Raw genomic sequence first — 15,535 nt, forward strand, 5'->3', positions numbered from 1 at the left:
GTATATGTGTATGTGTATATGTGTGTTAAGCGTATATGTGTGTTAATATATATATATGTGTTAGCGTATATGTGTATGTGTATATGTGTATGTTAATATATATGTATGTTAATATATGTGTGTATGTTAAGCGTATGTGTGTGTATTAGCGTATGTGTGTATTAAGCGTATATGTATATGTTAAGCGTATATGTATATTACAATATATATATGTATTAAGCGTATATATATGTGTATTAATATATATGTGTGTAATATATATATGTGTAATATATATATATGTATATTACAATATATATATATTAATATATATATATATATATATTAATATATATATATATATATGTGCAATATATATATGTGTATATATATATATGTGTAATATATATATATATTATATATATATATATTATATATATATATATTAATATATATATATATGTGTAATATATATATATATGTATATATGTGTATATTAATATATATATATATATGTATGTGTGTGTGTTAAGCGTATATATATGTATTACAATATATATGTATATTAATATATATGTGTGTGTGTATATATATATATATTACAATATATATATTATATTAATATATATATATATATGTTAAGCGTATATATATGTGTGTGTTAGCGTATGTGTGTGTGTTGGCGTATGTGTGTGTGTTAGCGTATGTGTGTGTGTTAGCGTATGTGTGTGTGTGTTGGCGTATGTGTGTGTGTGGCGTATGTGTGTGTGTTGGCGTATGTGTGTTGGCGTATGTGTGTGTGTTAGCGTATGTGTGTGTGTTACAATATATATATGTGTATATATATATGTATTATATATATATGTATATTACAATATATATATATTATATATATATGTATTATATATATATGTATATGTATTAAGCGTGTGTGTGTGTATTAGCGTATATGTATATATATATATGTATGTGTGTGTGTGTGTATTTATTAATATATATGTATATTAATATATATATATATATGTATTAATGTGTGTGTGTATGTGTGTTAAGCGTGTGTGTGTGTATATATATATATATATATGTGTGTGTTGGCGTGTGTGTGTGTGTTGGTGTGTGTGTGTGTGTGTTAGTGTGCGTGTGTGTGTGTGTGTGTGTGTGTGTGTGTGTGTGTGTGTGTGTGTGTGTGTTGGCGTATGTGTGTGTGTGTGTGTTGGCGTGTGTGTGTATGTGTTCCTCACCAGACACTGGCACTGCTGGCAGTTCTCCATCCAGGTGTCGCCGCTGCCGTAGGTCAGCAGGCCGTTCTGGTGCAGGCACTGGCTACTCAGCCGTGGGTCGCACTCCGGACAGCAGAAGAGGTCTACCGTGGGGTTCTCGCAGTCGCACACCATTCGCCGGCACATCACCAGACCACTCTACACACAGCCACAGGCACAGAGAGAGAGAGAGAGGTGGAGAAATAGAGAGAGAGAGAGGGAATAACTTTTATAAAGGAGATCAAGAGTGTAAAGAGAAGTTTATTCACAAGGGTGCAGTTAAGAACGTTTAACATTATTGAGTTTTGAACAGGTCAATACTCTACTGTTCACACTACCCCCAGCTTGAATTGAGGGGTTAAGAGTTCATTCCACTGACAATATTCAAAGAACCAGAGAGAAAGCATAATATTGATTGCACTTTTAAATATCAACACAGGACCACTGGTAATGGACCTGGCCAATGATAAAGAAATAGTGCAAAAAACATCAATAGAAATCAGGATGACGGCATCTAAAGTAATGACTTCAACTAGGACAAATATTTTTCACTCCTGTAGCCCCCCCACCCACTAAACCTTCACTACTTTTGCATTTGTTCCTCCATGTCAGCACCTTCTGCCACAAACTACTGTTCCACCTTCTGATCGCACTGAGACATCCACAATCACAGGTCTCTCAATCCCTACTGTGCACTGCACCATTCACTCTATCATTAAAGGGTTTTGCTTTTGCCCTTGGGCGCAGCTTGCCTACAACACTTCCACAAAACGCTGCACTGTAACCCTGTTGACCTTGACCAACCAACTGCGTGAAAACACTGTGCTCTTTCCAGGGAGCGGAACACATTCTCACTAACAGCCAATTACATGTTTATGCTCCTATTCACCCAACCGCTCAATGTCACTAATTTTGAGTGGCAGTTACCCCCGGATTGATTCAAATCAACGAATTTGAATCAATTAAAGTGAGTCAACCAAATTGGAAATTACTTTTTTCCTTCTGTCTTCAATAATTACATGAATAATTGGACGCTTGATAATTCAATACCTGAGATTCATCTTTTTTTCCCTGCCATCTTTAGAAATCATTTTTAGAGTAATTAAATACTTGATTGTGAAACGTGATCAGACTCAACATTAATGGAACTGAACAGATGTGGCCCCCATTCCTGATCATGTGGGAGGACCATTGAGAAAACACATGGGCCCTTAAATTCGTTACAGTCACAGTCAAGTGCTCTCTTCTACGGTTTGTTTGAGAATTTTCTTCAAACCGACAAAAAAAAAAAAAACCCAGCAGTTTGAAAGTCACCTCCACCACAGGATGTGTGCGATCTTAGACTGCAACCCGCCCCCCCTCCCACACACACACCTCTAAAACTGAAATACGTTCACATGACATAGTATGCATTTCAAAGTTAGTATGTCAACACATAGAGAAGCTCTACACCCATATCAGAACCTTCACTCACCTGGCATGAACACACGGAACACCTGTCATTCTCCAGCACCCAGATCTGTCCGTTGTGCTTGACCTTGTTGTCATGGATACAATCACCGGTACAGTTGTGTCCATGGGGGCATCTGCAGTCGTACCCCCCATCCAGATTGAAGCAGACGGTGTCGTTGGCACATGTGTTTCTCCCTGTTTTACACTCATCCACATCTTGAGGAGAGGCAGAGGGAACAACAAGGTTACAATTAACAAACATATTGACTTTTCAATAATAATAATACAACAAATAGTAAACTCAGGCATGTGGATTCAAAAACCTTTTTTACACACAAACAAAAACTGCAAATGCTTTCCAAATGACGAATTACATTGATTACTATTCCTTCTGTGTCACACATTCATACCCAGATACACATTCATAAATCTTATGGGGAAGGCTTAGCATATAATTATTCAGAATGAACAAATTACTGTACGAGGATAAATTATGACTAGTGGGCTAACTGAGAAGCGTAAGGTTAAGACTCAAAATGCACATCATGAAATCATGAAATGGTATTAAAATATTGAAAGAGAAACAGTATGATAATTGCTTAAAAAATATGACTTCATTGTTTCATCTTATACGGAATTGATCTATGACTTGTGTCTCTCAGAGAGTACTGAATATTCAGACAACATCGATTTAGCCAGGAGCTGGAATCATAATTTGGACAAGTTACACAGTGCTCAAACTTAGAGATGCTTTAAAAGTTGGGGCTCAATGGTTTAAAAGACTGGGAATTCATATACCACTATCAAAAGTTTGACACTTTGTCGAAGTACTAATTAGTATGTTGGTCTAATCCTTTGACCCCTACCTGCTCATGTTCTCATGTCTTATTATTGTAGTCGATATGATGTTTGAGTCTGACATGCAGAGCATGTGTAGTATGTGAGGCGAGATTTTTCCATAAATGGTAAATGTTGGATAGTAGGTGTGCGTGCAGGGGAAACATCTTACCTTCACAGGACTCTCCATTGACCGAGAACATCCCGTTGTCATGGTAGCCTTCCTGGCACTCGCAGTGGTACCACCCGGGCAGGTTGACACAGGAGGCGCGGCTGTCGCACTCCACCAGTCCAGTGGAACACTCGTCAATATCTGTGGGAGAGAGGGAAGAGGCCGCAGGCATTATGAGGAGCACTGGGAGTGATGCCGACCTCCTACAGCACCATGGCTCTTTCCACTCACCAGTAGCCACTCTATGGTTCTACTGAACAGATGGAGGAGGTGGAGGGCAAATCAATAGCACTACTGAATGGTCAAGGCAAGTCGTTTGAGAAACTCATGTACAACTTCTGCCGCAGATGTGTGTCAGTGTTGCCCCCAAAGTTTTCCGACACTAAAACTCCTAATGTAAGTACTGCCTGGTGTTGTAAGGGTGTAAGTTGGCCACTGGTTAAAAGAATGGGTCAGCAAACATACGTCAGCATGCCAATTACTGCAGCAGTGAGAATCTATTTCACCTGAACCCACTGATGCATGAGAAAAAGCCTGGACTGAGCACCTCTTGATCTGTCAGTGAAATCCTTCAGATGTTAGATCTCAAAACAGAAGACCCCGTTAGATGCTTCTAAATAGGATTGCCCTTGAGGTGTCTTGACTTACATCTGGGTATTGGTTTTCCAAACATCACAGAGGATTTGGAAGAGAGGGTTTACCATTTTGTCCATCTGACTACATTTTTCAGACTCACCCTTGAGGCTCCTGTCTGCTATTGACTTTGCACTCGGCCTGATAGTGGCCGTGATTGTGATGAGCTCTGCATGCCTTTATCGACTTAGCATAATGCTCTCTAGAGGGGAGGCGATGCTCAACAAAACACTATCACTGTGTAAATCACAATATTCACAGTTCACACAACACTGAAATAATGATCGAACCGGTTCAGACAGAAAGTCAAATGTGAGTGCCTTCACCTACAACACACCGAGAACACTCGATCAATACAATTTTCCCATCCTTCCTGAATATAAAGCTTTTGAAATATTTTGTGGACTTGACTGAAAATGTGCAAATTCAATATATGTAATTATATTTTTATTGCATTTCTGTAGCACTGTTTATACATGCTCAGACGTCTAACAGTGACTCATGAATCCCAAATTCAACATGAATATGATCTCTTTAGACATGCCAAAGATTTCATCTTGCTCTTATGCCTTGTGATGGCATCTCTCTATGGCATTGTAGACAAACTCCCCGTATATGAATCCATCATGTTATTTATGCAGCAAATAGACAGTCAATACAACCTTTTAAAAGTCAATGTTGAATATTTCAACACAGTCTTTTTTATTTAGCTGACATGAGGGAATACTCAATAGATTTATAGAGGCCGTTGAATGACCTTGGCAAGTTAAAGTAGAGTGAATACCATAGAAACATTTATTTTAGAGTCTCTGGTAGACATCTACATTGTACTTCCTTTCTAATGCTTCTATTCCCAATGTGCTTCTCTGATTTGCAATTCTCCCAAGCAACTGCTTGAAGCAAACACACCTAGCCTCCACATGAAACTGATCAAAGAACTAAAGCAGTCAGTTTCTAAACTAATGGATGCGACATGATTTTAGTAGGAATCCAGATGAGAGTAAATCCATTCTAAAGCCTTTTAAGAGCTTCATGTTGCATACTTATAGTCTGACAACATGTGACATTTTATTGTAGGGCAGTGGCCGAAAAAACATTCAGTATAATTTAAACAACAGGATTTATGAATGAGGGGGAAAAAAACAATATTTCAGACGATATTCAATTAAGACTGAGGAAAGCAGATGAGGGGGGGATAAGCTTGTGATTACACAGGCAGAATAAATGGAGGGGCCTCTGTTGCACAGTGATTAAATGTGTCTATAAAGGCAGCGATGGCTTCTTTATGATTTTGGCGTGATCAGTGTTTCCCATACATTGACTTATTTGTGGCGGCCCACCACAATATCAACATTGACCACCACACAATGATTTTCCAGGTTGTACTAAATTGTGGTTAAAGCTGGTTAGCATCATAACCACACTGCGCTAATTTGTTAAAAACTGTTGCATTCAAGTTAATTTTGCAAACCTACCACCACAAATAGAATTCAATTCTGTGGGAAACACTGGTGATGCATTATCCGGGCCGCTCATTAGGCAAATGGCTTCCGCCGACTCGCCAGCCAGCCGTCCATTTGCCCATATAGCCAGGCGAAAGCACGTTTTATCCAGCCATCGGACTAATAGGATTATGTGCCAGCGGCTAATGAGGCTTTGCACGTTTTGGAAGATTATGCACTGGCCACAAGTTTAAAGTCACTCTGGACCAAACCCTCACACATAATGGACAAACTCCCAGAACAAAACAAAGTTCTGCTGATTACTCATTACCATCTAAGTTGCATTTGATATGAGCTGTCCCAGATTTTTTTACAGCAAAGTTTTAACACAGTAGTTCATCAATTAATTATATTAATGGAAGCATTTCATTAAAGTTAATCATGTCGTACAGCATGACTTTGTCCGATCACAAGATTTTGTTTAAAAAAAAATCACTCTTTTAAAATGTCTTCTCTGACTCCCTTCATCACTGATTAGAGTGTGTGAATGAATACTTCATCACATGACAAATGGCAGACTATAATATGATAATTTGACAAAAGTGATGATTCTGGTGGCCTTGGGGTCATTTGAGCAATGGACTATTAGCCTTAGCTGTGTGTGGGAGGATGATCTACAAGGCTCCAGGAACACAGTGATTTCACCTCAAATCACACACACTCACCAATTCATTTCCCACTCAGTGGAAAACCTGCATACCACAGATAGCATATCAGAATAACTTCAGTGCAGCCTGAGTTTGTAACTGCAGTCATCTGTAGCACATTCGTAATTTACCAAGGAGTATCACAACACCATCTCATAGACACTTGTTTAGACTGTGGGCATATTTTAAGCTCAAAGAAGAGAGTAATGGTATTCAAGAAAGCTTATCTAATCTTTTAAAAAGGTGAGATATATCTGGCTCTTTGTGGAGGAGTTGGGTTGACAGACTACAGAGTCTTTGGAACTGAAAAGATGCCAGCATGCTTTCAAGCAAGAACAAAGAAGACTGAAAGTATTTGAATTCTTTTGACTGCCCTCTGATGACTAAAACTGGAAAATAAGGTGTATTTCTCTCTAATTCATAACCACATAGTTAACCTAGTATTCTAAATATACCAGCAAAATCATATAGCACTCTTCTACATATCAAATAGGATATAATAAAATAGGATAATAGGAAAGTCATATGTAGTGAGTAGCTGTTGGTTTGTTACTTAAAGGAAAGGGCAAGCAAGGTACAAGGAACTTAAGTAGCTTCATGTATCAGACCAAACTGGAAACAACCTATACAATAAAACTAAAAAGGGATATGTTTGGTCTTTTGAAACGCGTGGAACATACTTCATATGCAACAATGTACAACCATACCCTCTTTTTTGTATTCAATAAATAACTGGAACAAAACTAAAAATGTCAGCAAATGTGAGTCTGAGAGAACAATCAAAGTAGTCAAGGACTATTCCGGTAACCGTAGCATGTGTTGTGGTCATACAGAGTTACACCAACACAGAAGCTGAACTATTTCAAAGGGAGAAGGCCTCCTCTTAGGTTCATAACTAGTGTAAATGCCTGGTAAACAGCAGTGCATTCAGTGAAGCCAAGCTTCAGAGCCAATTAAAAACCACAAACGCCTTCTATAATGGTCCTCTTGGTGCTCTTTGGACGCTCTGCCCACGGAAATCCTGGGATCACATTTCTCCACCACACCACTCAGAGCGTGATTATGCAACTTTTTTTGTCTTTGTATTCAGTGTTGTAGAATATGTTACCCAAAACAGTTTATTCTTTACCAGCCTGGCAGCTTGTCCTAACTGCATGAGAACGCCTGACTGATATGTAGCATCAAACACTCTCTGTCCACACTGAATAATGTAAATATGCCGTTCTTTTGCGTAGTGTTTCTCATTTAAAATAGCAGAACAACGCAAGCTCAAAATGTTGCACCGCATCGTGCCCGCCTTTACTTGCATCCAGTTCAGGACATTCTAATTTAAAACGTCATTAAACTGATTTTGTCGCTGACACTCGCTTGCCTCACATGCAGTTACGACACAGCCTAAATGTGGATGGCGGGGGCTAAATTGGAACAGAAAAGGGAACACACCCTCTTTCTCTTCATAATATATACTTTTCAAACTACTCAGCCGTATGCAGAAGAATGAAGGTGTCCAAATTAGAGCTTTCTGCTCAGTATCTGATGGGTAGATGCAGAGAGAAAGGCAGAGAGAAAGAGAAAGAAAGAGAGAGAGAAAGAAAGAGAGAGAGTCAGAGGTGGTAGAAGGGGAGGGGGAATAAAGGCAAGTACCCAGCTCTTCCTCTCATTATCTTGAGCGACAAGCTGGAAACAAAGACTCTATTAAAGCCAGTTCTCTAAGGACACGGAGCAAGTGCGTCTGTCCCCCTTACGCTTGTTACAGAAATATTCCTGCAGCTCAGGAGGGTCTGCCTCTCTGCTTTCCCCTGACTGATGAGTGACAGAAAGCACCCCGGGGCCCAGGAGCTGCACTGTGAAGGCACAAATCCCATCCCGAAAAAATGACTGTTCCCCTGACATACAGTATCATCAGTTTTGTACACAAATGACCTTATGTGAAAACGGTCATTTAGAGATATGAGTCCGTGTGTGTCTTGCTTTACTTCCAGTTCTTGCTATCTAATATTCCACATGCTTATGGTTACGAAATGTTGTTATATTTAATAATGATATATTAACCTAGATTCAGGCTGGCTTCCAGGCTATTCACCTGTGAGATGTTATGCTGAATTAACAGACTGAAGTGTCAGAATAGCATTATTATTTTAGGATACTATGAAAGAGAAAATGGAAAAATGATTTCCGTTTGATTGTCATTGCTGAAGTCAACCCACAGGAATGCATCTTAGCAGAGCAACTCTAGCCAAAGACAACTCTCAGGGGGAGACTGTTGGCTTTCTTTGAAAAATAAAAACAACAAACTCTAGCGACAGGCTGTAGACACAGCAAAGCTAGAACCAATGGCAGGATGGATAGGGAATAGACTGAAAACATGCGAGAACTGCAACACTCCACTAAAACCAATTATTTGCTATAGCAAGAATCTATCACAGCTTCCTGTAGATTCCATACTGCTAAACGGCAAATTAGGGGGGAACAAGTTCCTAATGTCGTTTGGTTTTTTCAGCGGCGTGGGAAGAGCTGTCTTCTCGCAACCCCGGGAGATGTGCCATTTACACCTAACGAGGCTCTCCTGAGCACCTAAGAGCCGGCTCCCGCCATCAGGAACCCTAATTAAGAGCCGCTAATGAGGCATGATGGATGGGCGCTCTGCACAATCCTAAATAAATGATGAAAGCCTAATCATCGCACTTTAAAACTAGTGTGGGTTCAGGAGGCGCGAAGAGGCATCATCGTGTCTCTTCCGGTAGGTGAGCAGTGTGCAAGCACGACTGTGTTTACCATGGCGGCCGTTAGTGGCGAGTGATCACTACGTGGCTAATCTGAGGTGTTCTGCAACTGGGGCCTCCGAGTGACATCTCACACGTTTTATGCTTTGTGCTGCTCACCGACACCCCTCATTAATCTGTCCTTCTGCTCTCTGATTTGGGATCAGTTTAGGGGTCTTGTACCGCACGTGTGGAGATAAACAGCAGGCCTGATTTCATCGGCGCCAACGGCCACCTAATCCCTCGTCTCCCCCCACCACAAAGCCAAAGGTGAGGCAGACAGCCAACTGCAATCACAGTTACTCAGACCCACCACTCTCCATCATCTGGGAGTGGAGTCGCTGAATGGGAGTCTAATTATGCCTTTCAGCAGAATTGCACTATTAATAAAATAACACCGGTAGCACTACAGTTAATGGCCATGGCCTTCGCATAGAGCCTGTGTGAACAATGCAAAATCTGCCCGTCTCCCCCGATCCAAAAAGTGAAAAAAAAAAACGGGTCAGGAGATTGAGAAATTGAAATCAAGGTCTGGTAACTTATTTCATCACGTCTGACAAAATATGTGCTTTACCTTGCATCATTCCTAGCCTTCGTTTTCACAATACTTTCCTCCAGAATGGGTTTTTACTTCACAAAGCACATATTTGGCTGTACGATCTTCACCATTATAGTTACTGCAGTACAGGCTTGCTCAGAATCTCAATAAATCAAGATCTCTCAAATTGACACCTGCCTTTTAATGGAGCTTCAGTCAGGGAGTGCAAAGATCAGATACCATCTCACTTCATACATGAGGCATCCAGACTTGAGGTTGGACCCACTGAAACATTCTGTATCATCACTAGATAAAATAGCATGGTAATAGAAACTGTCCTTTCATTTTGCTTTTCTGTGTTAGGAAGACATGGGTTGCAGAAGAAAGTATATTTTGTAGGTCTCCTCTGCTTTCACAGATGTGAAGAGTCAGCGCTTCATTGTACACAGTGGAGGGAGAAGTAATGGCCTCTGTAATGCTGGTAGCAATGCATAATCTCTGAGTTCCCAAACTGCACAGTGGTGGCCAGTACAGGTCATGCAGACTTTTTATGGAAGATGCTTCAAAATGACCTACAACAAAGGACCGCCTGAGGATGTGATGAATTAGGGTGATACCCAAATTGAGACCATGTGAATGCACACACATAACAGAGATCCAAGAGTTATAAGGATTTTAAGAAATGTTCATCCATTAGACACCATCTAAGGGCACATACACACCCAACAGTTAACAATCAGATACACCATCTCGCCTTATAATTGGACAGTGTGACATGTAAGGCCCATATTGTCAGAGTAGTGTGAAGGCAGAGCTGGAAAAGTATTGAAGTCTACAGCTGTAGGGTGAACTCAGAGTGAACTTTCTCTTCATTCCTCACGATCTGAGGAGGTGGGCAACGCTTTTCAGACGTCTTTGTGTTCACGACCTGTACTGGACATTTCTGGCATTGTTCTGTGCACTCATTTTGTCACTACTTGCTCTCTCCTTTTTCTCCCTGGCCGTCCTTCTACACAGATTGACTTGAATGGGCCGCCTGCGCCACAGCGCCTCAGATGGGAAGAGCAGCGTGGCAAGCTGAATAACCGTCTGATGTCTCCAGCGAAAAACAATGTCAGAGATAGTTCTGATGCGAAAAATAGATACATATCAAGAGAGGCAGTGGATGTATTATTAAAATGATGTTATGCTTTTAATAATTTGTTTGACAAGACTGCTCTATAACTCTGAGACAGCAAATGTGCGCGTGTGCACACACACACACACACACACACACACACACACACACACACACTTACTCTGCCTTTCTCCAACACACATAATCACACACAGACACACACATACACACACACACACACAATTTTTCCACATCAATTTTCTAAATGTGAATCCCTTGAGGGGCTGCCCAAATCTTTCCAGTCAGGATCAGAGCACTGGTGAAGGAGGGGGAGGGAGGCAGATGAGAGATGTCCTTTTCTCTTAGCTCCACACTTTGTCTCTTTATAACCGAGGCGAGAGAATGCCTCGAGCTTCCATTGGTCATCATTAGCTGCTGATCACTCAGTGGGAGGCCAGAGAGGGAAAATGAGTGTGAGGAGGGGGGAGGAGGGGGATATGAGAGAGACAGAGGAGGGTACATAAATAAAAACAAGTACCGGTAAATAAATAAATAAGTATGGCTGTAACAAATCTTGAAGACAAAAGATGAGCTAATAAGATTTTGACCACCCTCCTTTGAAACACACTGTGTTTTACAGCCCTGTTTTAATAGGCTCATCTGAGAAACCATAAGCCTGCGTGTGTCCTCCTTAGGCTGCTTCATCATTTAACCTATCTTATCCACCTAATCTCACCCACTCTCAACATTCTTGTCAAAACGCAACATTAAAATCCAATGTTATTTTGGAATTAAACGTTACACTGACTGATCGCTGTGTTAACTTTGCTGCATTTCCGTCAGAGTGGATTTTTGCTCTGTCTCCCGCCTCACCCAGCTCCTTGGCGCGGTGGCCGCGGGCTAAATAATTCATGCCGTGACGCGCAGCGGTGCGGCGTGGGCTCCAGTGCCAGGGTGCCGTGGCACCTGCCCCAGCTGCGCTGTGGAGTGTAGGCTATGCCATGCACGCGGCAGAAGGGGGGGGGGGCACAAATGGAGGCACTGCGGACATTCAGCTGGCATGGACAAGGCCAGCTGCCGCACATGTTGGTCTCTCTCTCTCTCTCTCCCTCCCTTGTTATCTTTCCATCCCTATCAATGCCCCATCATCCATCTTTCATCCATTTCTCCTCATGTTCTTTTTCTTGTCCCATCTCTCATTATCTCGCTCACTGTCTGTTCCCTTCTTGGTCTCTTGGTCTTTCATTTCCTTCCCATCCTCTATCTCTCTCTCCTTCTTTCCTTTCTCTCTCTCTCTCTCTCCCCTTATCTTTCTCTCTCTTTTTCTTTTTCTCTGCTCTACTCATCCTCTCAGCTGTCTATGGCCCGGCAGCTGGTCTCAGGGGATCCCCCTAAAAGCTGGAGGCTTCAGACAGTGGGACCGAGGGGAGGATGTGAAAGCTTTTCCATGTTCAGTCCCCTAACCCAGCTCTTCTTAGACCTCCATTGCCATCTCTCTCTCTCTCTCTCTCTCTCTCCTTACCTTACTAGCATCACTAAGCATCTCTTTCTCCTTCTACTTCTTCTTCTGCTGCTTGTCTTTCTACGAGTCCATGTTTTACTTTGAACTGACCAGCCTGGCCTGACCATGCCATGAAGGAGACACATGGAAGGTACAGGCCCGGAGCTGTCATGCATGACCAGACCAGACCCCCAGCCCCTGGGACTGACATTCCATAGCATCAGAGCAGAGGAACCACAACTACACAGCCTAACCATGCCCAGCGTTCAAGCCAAACATTCTAGAATCATGCTAGGGGTAGGTTGCCCTAATGTGGGAAATGTTTTGCTTTTCGGACTTATGTAGTAGGCCATATAAGGCAACACATTAAATCCACATCTACATTTTGATCACAAGACCCTACAGCTTTGGCTTTCCCATAGTTTCACTGACATTCATTAGATTGGGGAAGAGCCACAACCACTGAAGCTTAGGTGTCCCACATCAGACAGTGTCCCTCATTAGGATAATTTACCATACTGTATGTTCTGGTGGCTGAATGAAATAAAGGGGTGAGCCCAATAAAGTGAGATGTATCTTACTCAGAACAAATGATACAGTACAAGTAAAAACACTTGACTAACCAAACACTAAATATTTATCGAACTATCGCTGTCTCTAAATGAAACTGATCTTTCTTATTAAGAAGTTCTTAGAGAGAACCTATGAAAGCAAATGCTGCAGAAAAAAAACAATCAAAGTTTTTCCCCATCAAAGGTAAATTGTCTGCTTGGCAACCAATTCAGCAACTCAGTCACACTCCACTGCATTAGACCCACACTGCTGAAGTGATCTCACCTGCATAGTATGTAAAATCAATTGAGAACTGTCAGCCCTTCCTGAAACAAATTTCTGAAAGGGACAAGGAAATTGACAAAGCGCTAGCAGAATTGGAAATCACTCTCTCATATTTAGGGGGCATGTATTCCATTTAAAATGTTATTTACAGCTGATTTGAGAAAGCATATATATTTCATTTTCATGATTTAATTTACTACAGATGTGCTTTGGTTAAAATACTTATTTGAAAATATCCCAGGTTTACTTTCACAAAGCCACACCTTTCAACCAATCAACCAGTTTTTGATGTTGATAATGTGATAATCTTATCTGTATCTTGTGAGAACAGGTGTGTGTACTCTACCAACTGTCTACTAAAGGAGGAGTGCATTGAGACACTTTTTAAAGTCATATTACGCTGGTCCTGCAGGCATCCCCCTGACATTCTTGGGAGACTACTATGGTTGATTATGGAAGGAATAAGGCCCTCAGTACATGAACGTGCAAGACTGGGAGAGTGAGTTTTTTTAGGTTTAACTTGATTGTGGCTGTGTGTGTGTGTATGTGTGTTTACCTTCATGACAATTTTCAGTTGAATATGAGTATGGACTATGTGCATAATAGTTAACATAAAGTAAGAAAGTTAAGATAGCGTGTGTGTGTGTGTGTGTGTGTGTGTGTGTGTGTGTGTGTGTGTGTGTGTGTGCATATGTGTAGCCTGAGCATGCATTGTGTAGCCCTCTTGATGTGGGAGTTGGTGTCGCTTTACAACAACACTAGATGAATTGGAATCCATCTTGATATTAGCTGCTGGGAGGGCAATGAAAAATAGCTTGTGCCTGGGGGCACGCATCGCAGTAGTTTTCTTTAATTCTGTGATTACTTATGAGCACACAGCTCCTCCAGTGCCTCACTCAACCTATTTATCAGTCCACAGACAAGCACAATCACATTGAAAACAAACATCCTCAACTCATCTGGTTTGATCTCAGCAAACAAATCCTTCACAACAAACAATCCAACAAAAAAGAGGTTTCTCGCATTTTGATAAAAAAATAAATAAAAAAAAGCCACCCAGAGTTCATAACTGTGTAAGAGAGACGGATGGGTGAGCTCAATGTTATGGGTGCTGTTGTGAAGAAAAGCAATTGAGTTTCAATCAGGCAGCATACAGGGCTGCCTCTCAAAGGTCCTTTGTGTTTAATCAATAGGTGCACGCATGAGTAGGATGTTTTGGCTAGGCAGGATGGTGAGTAGACTGATTTCCATTCGCCCTCTCTAGTGAGTGGCCCGCCTCACACAATATCAGCGCAGAGTAGACTCTAATTTTGGTAAAGGAAAACAATCGGAGAGGTAAGTAGCATTTTAATGCTTAAAAATCCCTTAGCAGAAGGAGTGTTATATTTCAAGATCTGATGCAATCACCCACTGTAATTATTTTCATTCTTGATTAAAATGCCACTGTGACTCAAGTTCTAATTCAAAACCCAATACAGCATGGCTGAAAAACAACTTAATTATGTGCAGTCGATGAAAAATGTGAATTTAAATTGAACTCTGAATGTGGTGGCTTTGCAGCCAAAAGGCAAAACCAGGTGATGAATGTGAGAAAAATAGTCCTCAAGTGGTAGCACAGATTTTTTTTTTATTAAATGATTTGCACTACAAGATTTTATAGTACTATCTGAGATCACAAATTCCACTACAGCCTGTGAACATCTAAGATAAGATTAAATTAGCAAAGACTGGAAATTAAAAAAAAGTACATTTATGCTTTTATGATGCTTCAAAAACCGTACTCACTGTACAAAATATGTCAAACTCCAGGCAATACATATCTCAAGAAGGTTCAACTATGCTGTTTAGTAAAGAAAAAGGTAGGAAAGAAAAACAACCTTTAGTGTATTTGGAAATCAACATCTAGATCATATTTGGTGTTTTCACCAGACACTGACAAATCAACATGAACCTAGAGCTGGCTGTGGAGAGAAGGATGTTGCACAAGCTGCTCAACATTGCCTAATAAAAACACTACAGACTCCCTAGAGGAGGTCATTCCTCCCCACCATAATGGCTACCAACAATAATTCCCCGCTGTGCCAGGAAAGGAGTATGTGTATCAATGCACAATATACATACACAGACACACACACACACACACACACATATATATATATATATATATATATATATATATATATATATATATATACAGTATATACTGTATATTATGTGCTTACATAATAAGGGTTCTCCAATGTTTTCTCAGTTAGCCTTTTTATCAACAGATTAGTAAACAGAATGTGCCTTTGGAATA

The 15,535-nt window shown here is 40.7% G+C and overlaps 1 protein-coding gene across 1 annotated transcript in view; it reads right to left on the reverse strand.

Moving 5' to 3' along the window:
- nell2a (neural EGFL like 2a) overlaps positions 1–15,535 on the reverse strand; it is a 59,600-nt gene that overhangs the window by 6,297 nt on the left and 37,768 nt on the right. The window contains exons 16-18 of the mRNA XM_048258019.1: positions 3,700–3,840; positions 2,713–2,906; positions 1,221–1,397 (exon numbers count right to left, since the gene is read on the reverse strand). Coding sequence (XP_048113976.1) covers positions 1,221–1,397; positions 2,713–2,906; positions 3,700–3,840 — 512 coding nt within the window. The remainder of the gene's footprint in view (positions 1–1,220; positions 1,398–2,712; positions 2,907–3,699; positions 3,841–15,535) is intronic.

The sequence above is a fragment of the Alosa alosa genome, chromosome 11 (assembly GCF_017589495.1).
Source record: "Alosa alosa isolate M-15738 ecotype Scorff River chromosome 11, AALO_Geno_1.1, whole genome shotgun sequence".
Lineage (NCBI taxonomy): Eukaryota > Metazoa > Chordata > Actinopteri > Clupeiformes > Clupeidae > Alosa > Alosa alosa.